Source organism: Trachypithecus francoisi, unplaced genomic scaffold (assembly GCF_009764315.1).
Source record: "Trachypithecus francoisi isolate TF-2019V2 unplaced genomic scaffold, Tfra_2.0 Lachesis_group8, whole genome shotgun sequence".
NCBI classification, from domain to species: domain Eukaryota; kingdom Metazoa; phylum Chordata; class Mammalia; order Primates; family Cercopithecidae; genus Trachypithecus; species Trachypithecus francoisi.
The window spans coordinates 7,230,373-7,248,459 of NW_022681473.1; the positions used below are offsets into that span (position 1 = coordinate 7,230,373).

Genomic DNA, 18,087 nt, shown 5'->3' on the forward strand with positions numbered 1-18,087 from the left:
GGGGTTTCACCGTGTTAGCCAGGGTGGTCTCTATTTCCTGACCTTATGATCCGCCCACCTCGGCCTCCCAAAGTGCTGGGATTACAGGCATGAGCCACCGTGCCCGGCCCTCAAGGATCATTTCTATAGTTTATTACTAAAGAAGTTTCTCTGAACATGTAAAACAAAGCATTTTTTAAGAAGAAAAACTAGGCCAGATGCTGTGGCTCACACTTGCAATCCCAGCACTTTGGGAGGCTGAGGTAGGTGAATCACTTGAGGTCAGGAGTTTAAGACCAGCCTGGCCAACATGGTGAACCCTGTCTCTACTAAAAATACAAAAATTAGGCCGGGCGCGGTGGCTCACGCCTGTAATCCCAGTACTTTGGGAGGCCAAGGCGGGTGGATCATGAGGTCAGAAGTTCAAGACCAGCCTGGCCAACATGGTGAGACTCTGTCTCTACTGAAAATACAAAAGTTAGCTGGGCTTGGTGGCATGTGCCTGTAGTTCCAGCTACTCAGGAGGCTGAGGCAGGAGAATTGCTTGAACCCAGGAGGCAGAGGTTGCAGTGGGCCAAGACCGCGCCACTGCATTCCAGCCTGGGTGACAGAGAGAGACTCTGTCTCAAAAAAAAAAAAAAAAAAAAGTTAGCCGGGCATGGTGATGCCCACCTGTAATCCCAGCTACTTGGGAGGCTCAAGCATGAGAATCGCTTTGCAGATTACAGGGAGACAAGATCGTGCTTCTGCACTCCAGCCTGGATGATAGAGTGAGTGAGACTCTGTCTCAAAAGAAAAAATAAATTGTTATATCATTTTTGCTCCTAAAAAAGGGAATAGTTCTATAATATCAAACAACTGATCAATTTCTACTCAATGTTCAAAGTTCCAAATGTCTCATAAATATTTTCTTTATTTTTTTTTGCAAGTTGTTTGAATTAATATCCAAATAGAAGTAATGCAATTAGTTAATAGGTCAGGTTTCTTTTCACCTAGAGCTTTCCCATCTCTCTTTTTTTCTTTGTAATTTATTTGCTGAAAAAAAGTGGCTGGGCGTGGTGGCTCACGCCTGTAATCCCAGCACTTAGGGAGGCTGAGACGAGTGGATCACCTTAGGTCAGGAGTTCGAGACCTCCCTGGCCAACTTAGCAAAACCTGTCTCTACTAAAAACACAAAAATTTGCCAGGTGTGGTGGTGGGCCTCTGTAGTCCCAGCTACTCAGGAGGCTGAGGCAGGAGAATCGCTTGAACCTGGGAGGCGGAGGTTGCAGTGAGCCGAGATTGTGCCACTACATTCCAACCTGGGTGACAGAGCCAGAAAAAAAAAAAAAAAAGCTGGGCTGTTTGTCCTGTAGGGATCCCCACACCTGCATTTTGCTGGTTGCAGCCCCACGGTGTGATTTAATATGTTTCTCCATCGCTAGGGGTTCTTGTAAATTGGGGTTGTATCTAGAAGCTTGGTAAAATGCAGCCTTGACTTATCTGGGCAAGCATGTTTTATAGAGAGTACTGTTACTCCCATCAGGAGGTACATACTGTCTGGCTACCTCTCTTTTTGTGATGTTATCCTATTGCTTTATTTTCTTAATTTCTCATTTTGTTTTGTTTTTTTGTTTTTCTGAGACAGGGTCTCCCTCTGTGCCCAGGCTGGAGTACAGTGGCACAATCTCAGCTCACTGCAACTTCCACCTCCCAGGTTCAAGCGATTCTCCTGCCTCAGCCTCCTGGGTAGCTGGGATTACAGGTGCGTGCCACCACGCCCCGTTAATTTTTATATTTTTAGTACAGACGGGGTTTCACCATATTGGTCAGGCTGGTCTCGAACTCCCGACCTGAGGTGATCTGCCCACCTTGGCCTCCCAAAGCGCTGGGATTACAGGCATGAGCCACTGCGCTCGGTCTTATTTTGAAAAAAATTTATGCCTACGGAAAGTTGCAAGGGTAGTACAATGTACGCTCACATACCCTTCACCTTCATCCACCAATTTTTGCCACATTTGCTTTATCGTTCACATTCTTTTATATGAATATGTAATATGTGTATATGTGTATATATTTCCTTAAATCATTTGAGAATAGGTTGTAAAGATTATGTCCCTCACCCCTAAAAACTTCATTCAGCGTGCATCTCGTAAGAACTCCCTTATATAACCATCAAATTTGGGAAATGTAATGGTGATACCATTCCATTCTCTAATACCTAGATCATATTGCAATTTTGCCAATTATCCTGTGTTGCCTTTTTTCTTTTAAGGCACAGTCCTGCTCAGTTCCCCAGGCTGGAGTTCACTGGCACAATAATCGCTCATTGCAGCTCCATCTCCCAGGCTTACGCGATCCTCCTGTCTCAGCCTCCTGAGTATCTGAGACTACAGACATGCACCACCATGCCCAGCTAATTATTATTATTATTTTTTTGAGACGGAGTCTCACTCTGTTGCCCAGGCTGGAGCGCAGTGGCTGGATCTCAGCTCACTGCAAGCTCCGCCTCCCAGGTTTACGCCATTCTCCTGCCTCAGCCTCCCGAGTAGCTGGGACTACAGGCGCCCGCCACCACGCCCGGCTAGTTTTTTGTATTTTGTAGTAGAGACGGGGTTTCACCATGTTAGCCAGGATGGTCTCAATCTCCTGACCTCGTGATCTGCCTGTCTCGGCCTCCTAAAGTGCTGGGATTACAGGCTTGAGCCACCACGCCCGGCCTAATTATTTTTTTAGCAGTAGAGATGAGGTCTTGTTATGTTGCCCAGGTTGGTGTTAAACTCCTGAGCATGCCTGTAATCCCAGCACTTTGGGAAGCCGAGGTGGGCAGATCACGAGGTCAGGAGTTCGAGACCAGCTTGGCCAACGTGATGAAACCCCGACTCTACTAAAAATACAAAAAATTAGCTGAGCATGGTGGCAGGTACCTGTAATCCCAGCTACTTGGGAGTCTGAGGGAGGAGAATTGCTTGAACCTAGGAGGCAGAGGTTGCAGTGAGCTGAGGCTATGCCACTACACTCCAGCCTGGGCAACAGAGCAAGACTCCATTTCAAAAAAAAAAAAAAGAAAAACAACTCCTGAGCTCAAGTGATCCTCCTGCTTCAGCCTCCCAAAGTGCTGGCATTACAGGTTTGAGCCACCATGCCCAGCCCTATGTTGCCTTTTGAAATAACCTTTAAAAGACTTGTTTCCAAAACATCTAATTCTTGCAGCCTCGAATTCATAGCCTCATAAGTAATTTATAAATCTATGTTACTTATTTTATTTTATTTTATTTTATTTTTGAGACAGAGTTTCACTCTTGTTGCCTAGGCTGGAGTACAATGGCGTGGTCTTGTCTCACTGCAACATCTGTCTCCTGGATTCAAGCAATTCTCCTACCTCAGCCTCCCAGGTAACTGGAACTACAGGTGTGTGCCACCACTCCTAGCTAATTTTTGTGTTTTTAGTAGAGACGAGGTTTTGCCATGTTGACCAGACTGGTCTTGAACTCCCGACCTCAGGTGATCCACCCGCCTCAGCCTCCCGAGTAGCTGAGATTACAGGCATGCACCACCACAGCTGGCTACTTTTTATTTTTTTAGTAGAGATGGGGTTTCTCCATGTTGGTCAGGCTGGTCTCAAACTCTCGACCTCATGTGATCCGCCCACCTCAGCCTCCCAACGTGCTGGGATTACAGGTGTGAGCCACCATGCCCGGCCTCAGTTAACAACTATTAAATGAGCACCTATTAAGTGCCAGGTATTGGGAATACAGCAGGACACAAAACATATCAAATTCCTGCCCCATGGAGCTGACATTCTGGTAGGGGAGACAATAAGTAAATGTCAGCCAGAATAAACAGGTAAGGAGCAGAGAGAAGGGATGGGTTGGGGAGAGCTGGGTTTGTTGTTGTTGTTGTTGTTGTTGTTGTCATCGTTGTAGTTTGAGACTGAGTCTCACTCTGTGGCCCAGGCTGGAGTGCAGTGGCACAATCTTGGCTGACTGCAATCCCGCCTCCCGGTTTCAAGCAATTCTCCTGCCTCAGCCTCCCAAGTAGCTAGGATTACAGGAGTGTGCCACCATGCCAGGCTGTTTTGTATTTTTAGTAGAGACGGGATTTTGCCATGTTGGCCAGGCTAGTCTCAAACTCCTGGCCTCAAGTGTTCCATCTGCCTCAGACTCCCAGAGTGCTGGGATTATAGGGATTAGCCACCTCACCCAGCCAAGACCTGTTTTTGGTAGAGGTCAAGGAAGGCCTCTGTGATGAGGCAATTAATGAGCAGAGAGGCAAGGAAGTGAGGCAGGCATTTCGGGGAAAGTATTTCAGGTAGACAGAACGGCAAGTGCAAAGGCCCTGAGGTGGGATGTGTGTTGGGTTCCAGGAACAACAAGGGGCCAGGATGAGTGGAGCCGACGGAGAGGCCTCCCAATGAATTTGGAGGCACCCAGAGGGTAGAGTGTCGGGGGCCATGGAATTTACTCTGCATGAACAGGGAAGCCATTTCTGAATTTTGATCAGAGAAGTGCCTGGACCTGGCTTGTGTTTTAGAGGCGTGTCCCTGGACCTTGTGTGGTAAGTAAATGGCAGAGGGTGAAGGTGAACATGGACCGCCAGCTAGAAGGCTGCAGAAATGATCCCAGTGAGAGATGGCTCAGCCCAGGGCTGTGGTGCTGAGGGTGAGGGGAGGAGCTCAGAGTGTGGATATATTTTATTTTGAAGATGAGGCTGACAAGGTTAGTGGTGGGTGTGGATGCGGAGCGCCAGGAGAAGTGTATGCTGCTTGCTTCTCTGCTTCCTCCATCAGTGCAACCGAGCAGCCCCATTTTCCCGGCAGGATTTTTATTTCCATCTCTCAGGCCCTGTCCTCACAGGAAGCTCGTAGGAAGCTGCGGAAGGTGTCTGGTCAGGCTGAGTGTCACACTGGTTTAGGAATTGGGGCCTCCGTTTAATCTCCCTCATCTCACTGCCCCAGTTAGCACTTAACTCTGTTCTGCTTTGTAGCAGAGCAACTAGTCCAGAAAGTGTCACCAACCATGGATGTTTCCATCCGTCCAACTGTCTCTTGTCTGTGAACATTTAATGTCATCACACTGACTAGACATTGTCTGTTGTCTGTGTTCAGGAGGTGACAACCATGAGGGTGAGGGTGGAGAGGTGGGACCCGTGGCTCCAGCTTGGGTGCGGGGACAGAGCGGGGGAAGGCCCAGGAAGCGTCCCACACAGGCGCAGGCAGAAGCAGGGGCGCAGGCGTGCCAGCAGCCATCACTGACACATCCGCCTCCTGCTGTCAGGGCTGATGCCTTTGCCGGGAAGGGAGGACCAAGTGCTCCTGGCCTCTGGGAACAGCTACTGGGGCAAGTGGAACTCAGGCAGAGGGAAACAAGACAGAAGGTGAAGCTATGCCAAGGAGGCCAGATGGGGTGTTGGGTATAGGGCACTTAGCTGTGTGTGGCCCAGTTAAGCCCGCCCCTCCCTCTGAGCCTCTGTCTGCACTCCTCCCAGTAGGCCCCACCCATGCTCCATGCTCACATGACCACAAGGAATCTTTCTAAGCTACTGCTCTCCCTCCTCTGCTGAACACTGCGATGGCTCCCTGGTGCTCCTCAGGCCAAGTTCAAACTCTTGTTCTTGTCTTCCTGGTCTTTTTTTTTTTTTCCTCTTTTCGGACAAGGTCTGGCTGTGTCTCTCAGGCTGGAGTGCAGTGCCACAATGTCAGCTCACCACAACCTCCGCCTCCTTGGCTCAAGCGATCCTCCCACCTCAGCCTCCCAAGTAGCTGGGACCACAGGCGTGCATGACCATGCCCAGCTAAAAATTTTTTTTTTTCTTGAGAGGGAGTCTTGCTCTGTCCGCCATGTTGGAGTGCTATGGCATGATCTCAGCTCACTGCAACTTCTGCCTCCCAGGTTCAAGTGATTCTTCTGCCTCAGCCTCCTGAGTAGCTGGGATTACAGGTGTGCACCACCACGCCCAGCTGATTTTTGTATTTTTAGTAGAGATGGAAGTTTCACCATGTTGGCCAGGCTGGTCTTGAATTCCTGACCTCAGGTGATCCACCCACCTTGGCCTCCCAAAGTGCTGGGATTACAGGCGTGAGCCACCATGCCTGGCCCTTCCTGGTCCTTTGAGCTCTATCCCTTGCCAACCTCTCTGTCCTCACATCCCCCGGTTCCACCTTTTCCCCAGGAAACTGAGTTTGCCTTGTTCTCCCAGTATTCCAGCTGTTCCACATCGCATGCCTTTGCACCTGCTGTTCGCTCTGCCTCTTGTGCCCTTCCAACTCTTCCACTAGGGTGGCCCACACTCCGCTCTGCCGGCCCCTCCTCAGGAGGCCGTCTCTGGTGTCCACCCTCCAAGACCTAACCTTGCCTTCTTCAGGGCACCTTTGCTGCTGGAGTGTGGTTCCTCTACCAGGCTGAACTTCAGTGAGCAGGCACGACTCATCTTTGCTGATGTCCTCGCCCTAGCAGGGCTCTGAGTGAGCCTTGCCAAGTATTGATGAACTGATTGCTTGTACCTGAAGCTCAGAGAAGGGAGACATGGCCTGGCTGGAGTGGGGCAGGGAGGGTTCTTTGGCAGCCACAGTGGGAGTATGGAGTGGGGAGAAAGCTCCTTCCTCCCAAACCCACAACCATGCAGGTCACTGAAGGAGAGCCCACCTCCTGGGAGGCCCCAGGGTGGCCATCTGGTCTGGGGCTGGACCCACTTTCCCAGATCCTAATGGCCCTTCCCTGCCGCCCATGGCCCTGCCAAGGCCAAGCCCAGCCAAGGTGAGCTGAGGACACGCTGGGCTCCAAATGCCAGGCTTCCGAGGCACTCATTGAGCCGGCGCTTCTGTGGGCTGGCCCTGGGCTCAGCACAGTGTGTGCCTTGGCCCTGCTCCATCCTCCAGGTCGCCTTGAGCCAGGTGCTATTATTAACATCCCCATTTTTCAGAGGAGGCTGCTGAGGCTGGGAGATGAGACCTGCCCTGGGTTGCATGGGGAGAACATCCTGGAACTGGCTCCTAAGAACCAAGGACCAACCGCTCCAAGTGTTTTACATGTATTAACAACCTTATAAGGAGGGACAACCAATTCGAGGCACAGAGAGGTTAAATGACTTGCCTGATTTAACCTAGCTAGCAAGTGGTAGAGCCAGGATTCAAACCCGGGCACTTTGGCCACGGAGTTTTACTCTCTAGCATGATGAAGAGGATGGTGAGGAGCGGGTGATGGTGGTGTTGCCTCTCCGGACACAGCATGCTGCAGTTTGCAAAGCATTTACACACTCGGCATCTCATCTGACCTTCAGCCCAAAGGAGAAACAAAGATCATGATCCCATTTTACGGAGGAGAAAATGAAGACCAGAGGAGGGCAGCGATGTCCCCAGGGTCACTCAGCAAGCTAGTTGCAGGCTGGAGGCTTGGACTCGGGCTTCCACCCAAGCCTGAGCCCCCTCCTGTCTCTCCTGACTGGCTGGACACCTTGAGTTTGGTGCCTCCCAGGGAAGGGGGCTTTGGATACCCAGTGCAGGCAGAGAACTCTGGGCTGGGAGGTAGGAGCTCTGGAGGGGGACCTCCAGCTTTGCCTCTGGTTTGCTGGGGCAGCCTCAGTTTCCTCATCTGTAAAATAAATGGGCTGCATCTGTTGGACTCCTAGGGCCCTTCCAGCCTGAGTTTGCAGTCTCCACTCTGAGCAGTGGGCGGGGCACAGCGTTCCCTGCTTGCTTTGCCGCCTCCCCTATTAGTGCAGTCGAGCGGGCCCACTGCCCCTGCAAGATGGTTTTTTCTACTTCTGGAAGGCTTTGCCCTCACAAGAAGCGCGCAGGAAGCTGGGGAAGATGTCTGGCCAGGCCCAGAATGTCACACTGGTTCAGGAATTGGGACCTCTGTGTGATCTTCACCTTGCCGCCCCAGTGAGCACTTACTCCATTCTGCCTCGTAGCAGAGCACCCAGTCATCTGTCTGTCGGTCTGTCTGCCTCTGCAGCCACAGTGAGCTCCTTGAGGGAAGGGGTCATATGGGCAGATCAAAGCCTGATAAGTAGTGAGCTCCCCAGCCCTGGAAGCATGAGGAGAGGCTGAGTGAGGGATGTTGGGATGTTGAGCAGGAGAGAGTTTGCTTGGTGGGGTGGGACTGAGGGGGTTACAGGCTCCTCCAGATCCTGTCTGTAGGACCCCACAAGGGGTACCTGAGACCCCATGGCATGGGAGAGGACTGGGTTGCTCTGCCGACTGGGGGCGGCTGAAATAGAACATAGAAATGAACTCGACCAGGATGTCTTCATGGGACCATTGGGCATCCACCGGCCTAAGGGTGGATAAACAGAGAGCCCAAGGCTTTCGCCCTGGTGGAGCCATCTGTCTGCATGGGCCATGTTGCCCACCAACACTGGGGAAGCCTCCACTAGCACCAGAGCCCCTTCCACGTGTCCACAATGTCAGCAAGGTCTGTTTGTGGTTGGGGGCAGGTTCTCTGTGGGTTGGCTCATGGCTGGCAGAGGGTTCACTGCCAGGAAGCTGTCTTATCCCTATTCCTCTCACCAGGTTTGAACCCAGTCCTGCTATGGCTCTGGCCCAGCTCAGTGCGGTCCACGCCTCCTCCCATCACCTCACCCCACCCTAAGAGCTGGCAAGGAAAGTTATCATCTCCCTTTGACAGAGGAGGAAATGGAGGCCCAAGGGCATGAGTGTGTGGGCGGCAGTCATGGAGCCTGGCCTGAGGCCCAGCCAGTGTCCTTCCCAGCCACCCACCTGCCCCATGACCGAGAAATTCTTATGTGCAGACGAAACCAGGATGGGCAAGACCTGAAGAAGTCTTGAGTGGGGCAGGGAGCAGGGAGAAGAGATGGGGAATCATTTGCAGCAAACGTGTGCAGAGCCTGGGCCAGGGGGCATCTGCTGCATCCTAGACCATTGAATGGGTTGGCACTTCCCAGGTGAGCTCTGTTCTCTCCAGCCTCTGGACCTTTCCCATGCCGTTCCACCTTTCCCTCTACCTGAACGATTGATCCCGTCCCTTTATCTGGCCAACTCCTGCTCATCTTCCAAGTCTCAGCCTCAATGCATTCAACAAATGTTTCTTCCTACAATGTGGTGGCCACTGTGCAGGGTGAGCTGCTCGTGGTGAGTGGGAGACATGGCCCTGCCCTCAAGGAGTTTCCAGTCTCCTGAGGGAGCCACATGTTACTAACATGGAATGAGTCAGGGTAGGCTCATGGCTATAAAGAGCAGCCCCCGAATTAGTGGCTTATCATGATGAAGGCCTATTTTGCACCCAAGTCACAGTCCAAATGGGTGGCAGGTGACTCTGTTCCAGGTGAATTGTACGAGCACACCTTGTGAGTTTCCTGTGGTTGCTGTAACAAATGACACCAAACCCAGTGGCTGAAAGCAACAGAAATGGGTTCTCTCGTAGTTCTGGGGAACAGCAGCCTGAGGTCAAGGTCAAGGTGCCAATGGGACCACACTCCCTTTTTGCAGCTTCTGTGGTGTTGGCAATCCTTGGCCTCCAAGGTTTGTGGCCACATCATTCCAATCTCTGTCTCCATCTTTGCGTCGCCTCTCCTCTGTGTCTTTCCTTTGTGTGCCTCTCTGACAAGGACACCTGTCACTGGATTTAGGGCCTACCTGGGTAATCCACAGTGATCTCTTCCTCTCAAGATCTTAACTTAATCACACCTGCAAAGACCGTTTTTCCAAATAAGGTCACATTCACAGGTTCAGGGGTTAAAACATGGGCAAATCTCCTTGGGGCCACCATTGGACCCCTCCACACCCGATGTCTAAGTGCCTGGGGCCCTGGGGATGAAGCCAGGGTTCTGGGAAGGTGAAGGACAGGGAGACCAGCTCAGTCTGGGGGAGCAGGAGAGGGAGACATCCCTGAGGATGAGACACTTCAGCCAAAGATGAAGAGAGAATAAACTATAAACTAGAAAAAGGGGGAGTCAAGTGTTCTAGGCAGAGGGAACAGTATGAGCAAGTAGCCGGTGTGCCCCCCACGTCAGTTTTTGAACCTCCATTTCTAGCTGGGCGTGGTGGCTCACACCTGTAATCCCCAATTTGGGAGGCTGAGGCAGGTAGATCATTTGAGGTCAGGAGTTCAGGACCGGCCTGGCCAACATGGTGAAACCCCATCTCTACTAAAAATACAAAAATTAGCCAGGTGCAGTGGCAGACACCTGTAATCCCAGCTACTTGAGAGGCTGAGGCAGGAGAATTGCTTTAACTCAGGAGGCGGAGCTTGCAGTGAGCCCGGATTGTGCCGCTGCACTCCAGCCTGGGTGACAGAACAAGACCCCGTCTCAAAAAAAAAAAAGAATGAATCTCCATTTCTTCACCTGTAGAATAAGGACAATGATGCCAGCCCTGTGTGTGGCTGCCATAAGGATGATTACATCAGAAGGATACTTCCTCTGTTCTAGGCAGTGCCGAGGACTTTATATTCATGAGAGCCCCTCAGTGACCATAGGAGCTGAGTGCCGTTATTAGCTGTATTTTACAAATGAGGAAACGGAGGCAGAGAAGATAAGTGACTTGCTCAGGGTTATAAACCACCAAGTGGTGGAGTCGGTTTCAAACCCAGGTAGTCTGGCTCCAGCACCAGCATGCTTAACCACTGAATCCTATTGTCTCCCCAGATGGCCCTGGCCGAGTGCCCAGCAGAAGGCGTGGACCCCATGAGTGATCCAGAAACACTATTTTCCTTCTTCCTGTCTTCCTCTGTTTAAAAATTCTTCAGGGACTATTATTGAAAGAAAAGCGGTCACTCAATTTAGAAACTCCTTGGTCACCCTTCTGGCCTCCTCCAGACTGGGGACAAGTTTTCTTTCTTTTTTTGCCTTTTTTCTCCCTTTTCCAAGTTACTGGCAAAGAGACAAGTTTTCGTTTCTTTCATTTTTTAAATTTTTTTTCTGAGACAGAGTCTTGCTCTGTTGCCCAGGCTGGAGTGCAGTGGGGAGATCTCGGCTCACTGCAACCTCCATCTTCTGGGTTCAAGTGATTCTCCTGCCTCAGCCTCCTGAGTAGCTGGGATTACAGGTGCCCATCACCATGCCTGGCTAATTTTTTAATTTTTTTAGTAGTAGACACTGGGTTTCACCATGTTGGCCAGGCTGGCCTCCAACTCCTGACCTCAAGTGATCTGCCTGCTTTGGCCTCCCAAAGTGCTGGGGTTACAGGTGTGAGCCACTGCACCTGGCTGAGACAGGTTTTCTTTTTTTCTTTTCTTTTCTTTTTTTTTTTTTTTTTTTAAGATGGAGTTTCACTCTTGTTGCCCAGACTGGAGTGCAGTGGCACGATCTTGGCTCACCGTAATCAATCCCCGCCTCCCAGGTTCAAGCCATTCTCCTGCCTCAGCCTCCCAAGTAGCTGGGATTACAGGCATGTGCCACCATTCCGGCTAATTTTTTGTATTTTTAGTAGAGACAGGGTTTCTCCATGTTGGTCAGTCTGGTCTTGAACTCCCGACCTCAGGTGATCCGCCCACCTCAGCCTCCCAAAGTGTTGGGATTACAGGCGTGAGCTACTGCGTCCGGCGGCTGAGACAAGTTTTCTAATGGACCTCAGAGCCTGTTGTAAAGGTTATACCCAGCTGTGGCAACCAGTTTGCAGCACCGTGTAACTTTGTTCCTTCTAGGAAGGTTATAATCAAACGCTTTGTTCCTCTCTTGGCATTGTCCTCAGGCCGCTGTGCCCCAGCTGAGAGCTACCCTGCCACCAGGGTCAGGGGAAGGAGGTGTGTGTTGCCTATTGCACATATCAAACTACAGTCTCTACTGGGTGGAATTTTGTCTCTGCAAAATTCATGCATGCCTGGAACCTGTGAATGTGTCCTTATTTGGAAACAAGGTCTTCGCAGATATAATCAAGTTAAGGTCATACCGGAGTAGAGTAGGCCCTAAACCCAATACAACAGTTGTCCTTACAAGAAGAGAGAAATTGGCGCAGTGGCTCATGCCTATAATCCCAGCACTTTGGGAGGCTGAGGTGGGCGGATCACGAGGTCAAAAGTTTGAGACCATCCTGGCCAACTCAGTGAAACCCCGTCTCTACTAAAAATACAAAAATTAGCTGGGCGTGGTAGTGGGCACCTGTATTCCCAGCTACTCTGGAGGCTGAGGCAAGAGAATCACTTGAACTCAGGAGGCGGAGGTTGGAGTGAGCCAAGATCACACCACTGCACTCAGGCCTGGCAACAGAGAGAGACTCTGTCTCAAAAAAAAAAAAAAAGAAGAAGAAGAAGGAGAAGGAGAAGGAGAAGGAGGAAGAAAGAAGAGGAAGGAAGAAGAGGAAGGAAGAAAGAAGAAAAGAAGAGAAGAAGAAGAAGAAGGAGGAGGAGGAGGAGGAGGAAAGAAGAAAAGAAGAAAGGAGAAAGAAGAAAAGAAGAAGAAAGAAGAAGAAGAAGAAGAAGAAGAAGAGAGAAGGTTTGACTAGGTGCAGTGGTTCATGCCTGTAAACCCAGCACTTTGGGAGGCCAACATGGGAGGATTACTTGAGACCAGAAGTTCAACACCAGCCTGGGCAACATGGCAAAACCCCATCTCTACAAAAAAATACAAAAATTAGCCAGGTGGTAGTCCCAGCTACTTGGGGGGCTGAGGCAAGAGAATTGCTTAAACCTGGGAGGCTGAAGCTGCAGTGACCCAAGACCGTGCCACCGCACTCTAGCCTGCATGACAAAGTGAGACCTTGTCTCAAAAAAAAAAAAAGCACTGAGCGCGGTGGCTCACACTTGTAATCCCAGCACTTTGGTAGTCCAAAGCAGGTAGATCACCTGAGGTCAGGAGTTTGAGACCAGCCTGGCCAACATGGTAAAACCCCATCTCTACTAAAAATACAAAAAAAAAAAAAAAAAAAATTAGGTGAGCATGGTGGTGGGTGCCTGTAATCCCAGCTACTCGGGAGGCTGAGGTAGGAGAATCCTTTGAACCCAGGAGGCAGAGGTTGCTGTGAGCTGAGACGGCACCACTGCACTCCAGCCCGAGTGACAGAGTGAGAGTCCATCTCAAAAAATATATATAAATAAAAATTAACATTAAAAAATCAGCCAGGCATGGGGCACATGCTCGTAGTCCTAACTACTCAGGAGGCTGAGGTGGGAGGATCCCTTGAGCCCAGGAGTTCAAAGTTACACTTGAGCTATGGTCATGCTACTGCACTCCAGTCTGGGTGACAGAGAAAGATGCTTTCTGTTAAAAAAAAAAAAAAAAAAAAAGGAGAGAAATTTGGCCACGGACACACAAGGAGAATGACATGTGATGATGGAGGCATAGATTGGAATGATACATCTGAAAGCCAAGGAATGTCAAGGATTGCCCACAACCATGGGAAGCTAGGAAGAGGCAGGAAGAATTCTTCCCTAGAGCCTTCAGAAATAGTGCAGCACTGCCAACAACTTGATTTTGGACTTGTGAACTCCAGAAGTATTAGATAACAAATTTCTGTTGTTTTAAGCCACCCAGTTTGTGATAATTTGTTATGGCAGTCCTAGAAAGCTAACACACCCTAAACCTAGAGGTGTAAAGCAAAAAGATTTCTTAGATCTCAATTCCATGGGTTGGCTGGGCTCAATTGGGTGGTTCTTCTGTTCCATGTTATGTCAGCTGGGGTGAGCCAGGTTGCAGTCAGCTAGGAGCCGGGCTGGTGGCTCACTTACATGACAGGCAGTTGGTTCTGGCTGTTGGCTGGCGTGCCTTGGTTCTCTTCCATGTGGCCCCTGACCTCCACATGGCCGTTCTATCAGGATGGCCCAGAGTTCTTTACATGGCATCTGGCTTCTAGAGGTAGAAACAGAGGACAGCAGAAACAGAAGCTGCAAGGCCTAGGTGGGGAAGTCCCAGAACATTATTTCCAATGCATTCTATTGGCCAAAGCAGGTCACATGGCCCATTTAGAGTCAAGGAAAGGGAAAATATACTCCACTTTTTTTTTCTCTCTAAAGAAATGGGATCTTGCTCTCTAATCCAGACTGTAGTACAGTAGCACAATCACAGCTCACTGCATCCCTGAACTCCTAGGCTCCAGAGATCCTCCTACCTTGGCCCCCCATAGACTCCACTCTAGATGAGAGGTGTGACAAGACAATGCATGGAGAGATGTGATGGAAGAGATGGTTATGGACATCTTTGGAAGCAACGTACCAGAGTGTGTGAATGTTTGGGGGAGGCCTTAGCCAAGGACCCCAGAGATGTAGTCCCTGTTGATGGGGCTGCTGACAAGGCTAGAATTCCTCTGTCTGAGCAGGAACCCTCCAAATCCATGAGCTGCAGGCTCAGCTCAGCCATCAACTCACTGGGTGACCTTGGGCCAGTCCCTCATTCACTGAATGATAATTCATTAAACACCTACTATGTGCCAGGCCCAGAACTAGGCACTGGGGTCCTGATAGTGAACAGACCAGGTTTCCGTGCAACTCTCAGTGTAATGGAAGAACAAAGCCAGGCATTGTGGGTCACGTCTGTAATCCCAGTCCTTTGTGAGGCCAAGGAGGGTGAATCGCTTGAGGTCAGGAGTTTGAGACCAGCTTGGCCAACATAGTGAAACCCCGTTTCTACTAAAAATACAAAAATTAGGCAGGAGTGGTGACAGAGGCCTGTAATCCCAGCTACTCAGACTGAGGCAGGAGAATTCAGACTGAGGCAGGAGAATCTCTTGAACCCGGGAGGCAGAGGTTGCAGTGGGTGGAGATCACACCACTGCACTCCAACCTGGGTGACAGAGCAAGACTCCATCTCAAAAAAAAAGCACATAACTAGACAAAAAAAAAAAAAAAAGAAGAAAGAAAAGAAAAAAGCACGTAACTAGACAAACTGGTCAGAGTGTGACAAGTAGAACTGCTGCAGGGAGTTGGGCTAGAGATTCTCTGAGGATAAAGAGGCTGGGACGAACTTTGGAGGGCAGCGTCCTGGAGGATGAGAAGTCCTGCCCCATTCTGGGCCCCATTTTCCTCCTCCAGACATTGAGAGGTGGGTCAGAGCTGTGAATTTCCATTCTGTCCCTTGGAGTCCTGGGGTTTCCCAGAGGCACCTCAGAGACTACTGCAGAGGAGGCTGAGAAGGGCATCTGAAGTGTAAGACCAGCAGGGCTCGAGGCTTCTGGTGGGCTCCTACCGCCTAGCTTCCCAGCTAGGCACCCTAGGCTTCCTGGAACAAAATTTTCCCAGTGTCCCCCTTGTTTCTGAATGGCCCTGATGGGGCCTGGTCTCTGGGGAAACGAAGCCTCCCCTCTGTCTGCTGGACAATGCCCCCCTGAACAGATCCTGGACCAGAATGCTTAGCTGCTCCCTCACCTTTGACCTTGGGCCTGCTTGAGCCTGGAGACCCCCAGGGGCCCTGCAAAAAGTGCCAGTGTCTCTCGAAGAGCTCAGGCTTTTTGGGGTCAGACCCTCTCCTTCTGTGTGGCCCTTGCCTTTCTGAGCCTCAGAAGGAACCCCACCTTAGTGGGGTGGGCATAGAGGCAGGACACTGAGAGCCAGATCCTCTGAAGCTGGCCTTGAGGTCAGCGCAGGGTGGGCGCAATCCCTCTAGGGAGAAATGTCCAGAGAAGTGGCAGGAAAGGCCTAGCCTGCTGGGGGATCTGCCCCGCCCTGGGCCCTGGTGCACCCCCCGCAACCATGCTGGGATGCTCTGGGCTTAGCTTGCCTCACAGGGGTCAGCAGGGGTGGGGGTCTGAGCCAGCGAGTTAGTCACCAGGCAAACTGTCAACTTTTTCTCAGCATCTTTATTACTGTGTTCGACTCCAGTGCTGGACACTGGATGGGGTGGGGTGGGGCCGGAGGTGCCAGAAACAGGAAATCCCTTCCCCACTCTGGGCCTCAGTGTGCCCCTGTGCCACACAGGGAGGAAGTCTTCCTCTGCTTCCTTCATCAGGACACCGCGAGGTTCAAAGGTTTTCAGGATGGGGTGCTCAGCCCGGAGGGCCGCCCAGCTGTGGTCCTTGCCCCAGGGGGCTCACCATCTGGGAGGGAGACCTGGCCCCGGCCCACCATCAGCAACTGATGAGAAGGGCAGTTGGGTCATGGCCCAGTGACCAGGCAACATCAGTGAGCCTGTCAGCCATGGGTCTGGCTTCACCAGGCTCCGTCCTGGAAGCTGACAGCTGGTCGTGTGGGGCAGGAGCGTCCACCGCCCGCATTCTGGGCAGGCTTCTTCTAAACCTTCACAGAATCATAGTCCAAGGGCCCTACCCAAGCCCAGAGGGCAGACAGCTGAGCCTCCTTCTTTTTGACCCTGCTTGGGTATTCGAAGAGAGCTAGTGTTGGGGTGGGAGGGCCTCAGCTAAGAGGGGCAGCCACGTGGCGACTCCAGTGAGCTGGTGGCAGAAGCCTCCTTGGGCCACCCAGCCATCGTCCAGAGAGCCGTGAAGAGGTAGGTCAGCAGGCATGGCAGGCTGGTCCAGGCACAGCAGGGGCCACCATGGCTTCCGGCACCTTTAGCTGATAGTGTCCAGTGTGGGCTACGGGGAGGCCAGCTGATGCAGAGTCACGCTGGGGAAGATGGCGACAAATCTCTCCCACCTTCTTCTTACCTGCTGGAAGACAGAGGTGGGGGAGGTCCCATGGACTGTGGTGGGCTTAGATGTTGTTCCACCCTCAGCCACGAGGTGGGGGTAGACCCGAGGGAGAGAAGCACTGCTCACTGGAGACCCTGTCTCTTAGAGGAAGGAGGCAGGAGCCAGGAGCCCGCAGCTCCCCACAAAGGGGTCCGGATCTCCCCTTTTTCCCTGGGGTGAGAGGGTCACACAGTGTACTTCCTGGGAAGTTGCACTGGCCGATCTCCTTGCTTCCTGCTCCATTCCCCTGTCCAACATACTATCAGATTAATCAGCTAAAAACAGCACTCACCACATCGCCCTCCTCCTCTAAAACCTTCAGTGGTTCCCCAGTGCCTATGGGATAAATCCCAAATGCCTACAGGGCCCTCTGAAATATGGCTCGGGAGTATCTCTCCCTGCACCCTCATCTCCAGGCAGCTTGGCTGTCATCTTGGTACACAGCCTGGGCTGGCTCTGCCTCTGAACTGTTGATGCCCTGGAGTCCCCACCCACCTGCTGTGGTACCCTCCATCCTTCAGCCCACAGCCATACCTGTTGGGACTGCCTCAGCCACCGCCGGCTGCCTCCTCGCTGGGCTTGGATCAGCTGCTCTGTGTCCCCCAGGCTCCCTGGCACCCACTCCTGGGCAGTGGCATCTGGTCCTTCTATGCCTCTGTCGAGGCCCTGGGACCTGGACTTCTCTCGCCCCTGTCTGAGGCTTAGCGCCCTGTGGAGTTGGCCCTCCTGGGGCCTCCCCCAGGGTTCCTGCAGCTTTCCATAGGAGGGTCGGGGCCCTCGCAAGGACTGGCTTCGCAGCCCTGTTCCCATGGCTCTGGAGGCTGCAGGCACAGGACTGCTCCAGCCCCTCAGCAAGACACGGCCCTCTGAGGTGGCCCAGTGCCTCCACCTGTCTTACAAGAGATCACTTGGGGGCAAAGGTTGGTACTGCCAAGGTGGCTTTCATAAATCAAAGGGCAGGCCACAGGGTCAAGCATCCCTGAGTCATCTCACCACTCTGCCTCCCCACCTTCTGGGTCAAGGAGTGAAGGACAAGGGGAGGAAATTGCCACTCCCTCCTTCCCCTCCTCCCCTCCTCATCCTCCCCTTCTCCCTCCTCCTCCCTTCCCCTTCCCTCCTCCCCTCCTCCTTCCTTTCCCTTCCCCCTCCTCCTCCCTTCCCCCTCCTCCTCCCCTCCTCCTCCTTTCCCCTTCCCTCTCCTCCTCCTCCTTCTCCTCTAGGCAGCCTTCCCTGACTACCTCATCCCTCAAGAGTTTGTTCTCCTCTGAATTTCTATGACCCTGGCATCCATTGACACGGAGCACCCATGGCTTAACAGAAAAACAGAGACAGCCTTTTAAGAATTGGGGCCGGGCGCGGTGGCTCAAGCCTGTAATCCCAGCACTTTGGGAGGCCGAGACGGGCGGATCACGAGGTCAGGAGATCGAGACCATCCTGGCTAATACGGTGAAACCCCGTCTCTACTAAAAATACAAAAACTAGCCGGGCGAGGTGGCGGGCGCCTGTAGTCCCAGCTACTCGGGAGGCTGAGGCAGGAGAATGGCGGAAACCCGGGAGGTGGAGCTTGCAGTGAGCTGAGATCTGGCCACTGCACTCCAGTCCGGGCGACAGAG

At 52.0% G+C, this 18,087-nt stretch overlaps 1 protein-coding gene across 2 annotated transcripts; it reads right to left on the reverse strand.

Moving 5' to 3' along the window:
• Window positions 1-15,626: 15,626 nt before the first annotated feature.
• CUNH11orf86 (chromosome unknown C11orf86 homolog) lies at window positions 15,627-17,449 on the reverse strand. Of its 2 annotated transcripts, none has more exons than XM_033204751.1 (2): window positions 17,009-17,449; window positions 15,627-16,450 (listed from the first exon to the last, which is right to left on the reverse strand). In XM_033204751.1, exons 1-2 carry the CDS (start codon window positions 17,282-17,284, stop codon window positions 16,379-16,381), a joined length of 348 nt encoding a protein of 115 aa, XP_033060642.1. In that variant the 5' UTR covers window positions 17,285-17,449; the 3' UTR covers window positions 15,627-16,378. The 2 variants fall into 2 exon arrangements, with proteins under 2 accessions (XP_033060642.1, XP_033060641.1); XM_033204750.1 differs by having other exon boundaries at window positions 15,627-16,453; window positions 17,009-17,441.
• Window positions 17,450-18,087: the final 638 nt, after the last annotated feature.

What these genes read in the sequence shown, in the direction of transcription:
- CUNH11orf86 (XM_033204750.1), bottom strand. Translation starts at nt 17,284, where the DNA reads ATGGGAACAGGGCTGCGAAGCCAGTCCTTGCGAGGGCCCCGACCCTCC. An exon ending in GGCTGAGGCAGTCCCAACAG is followed by an intron (nt 16,454 to 17,008) that starts GTATGGCTGTGG and finishes TCTGTCTTCCAG; the next exon opens with CAGGTAAGAAGAAGGTGGGA.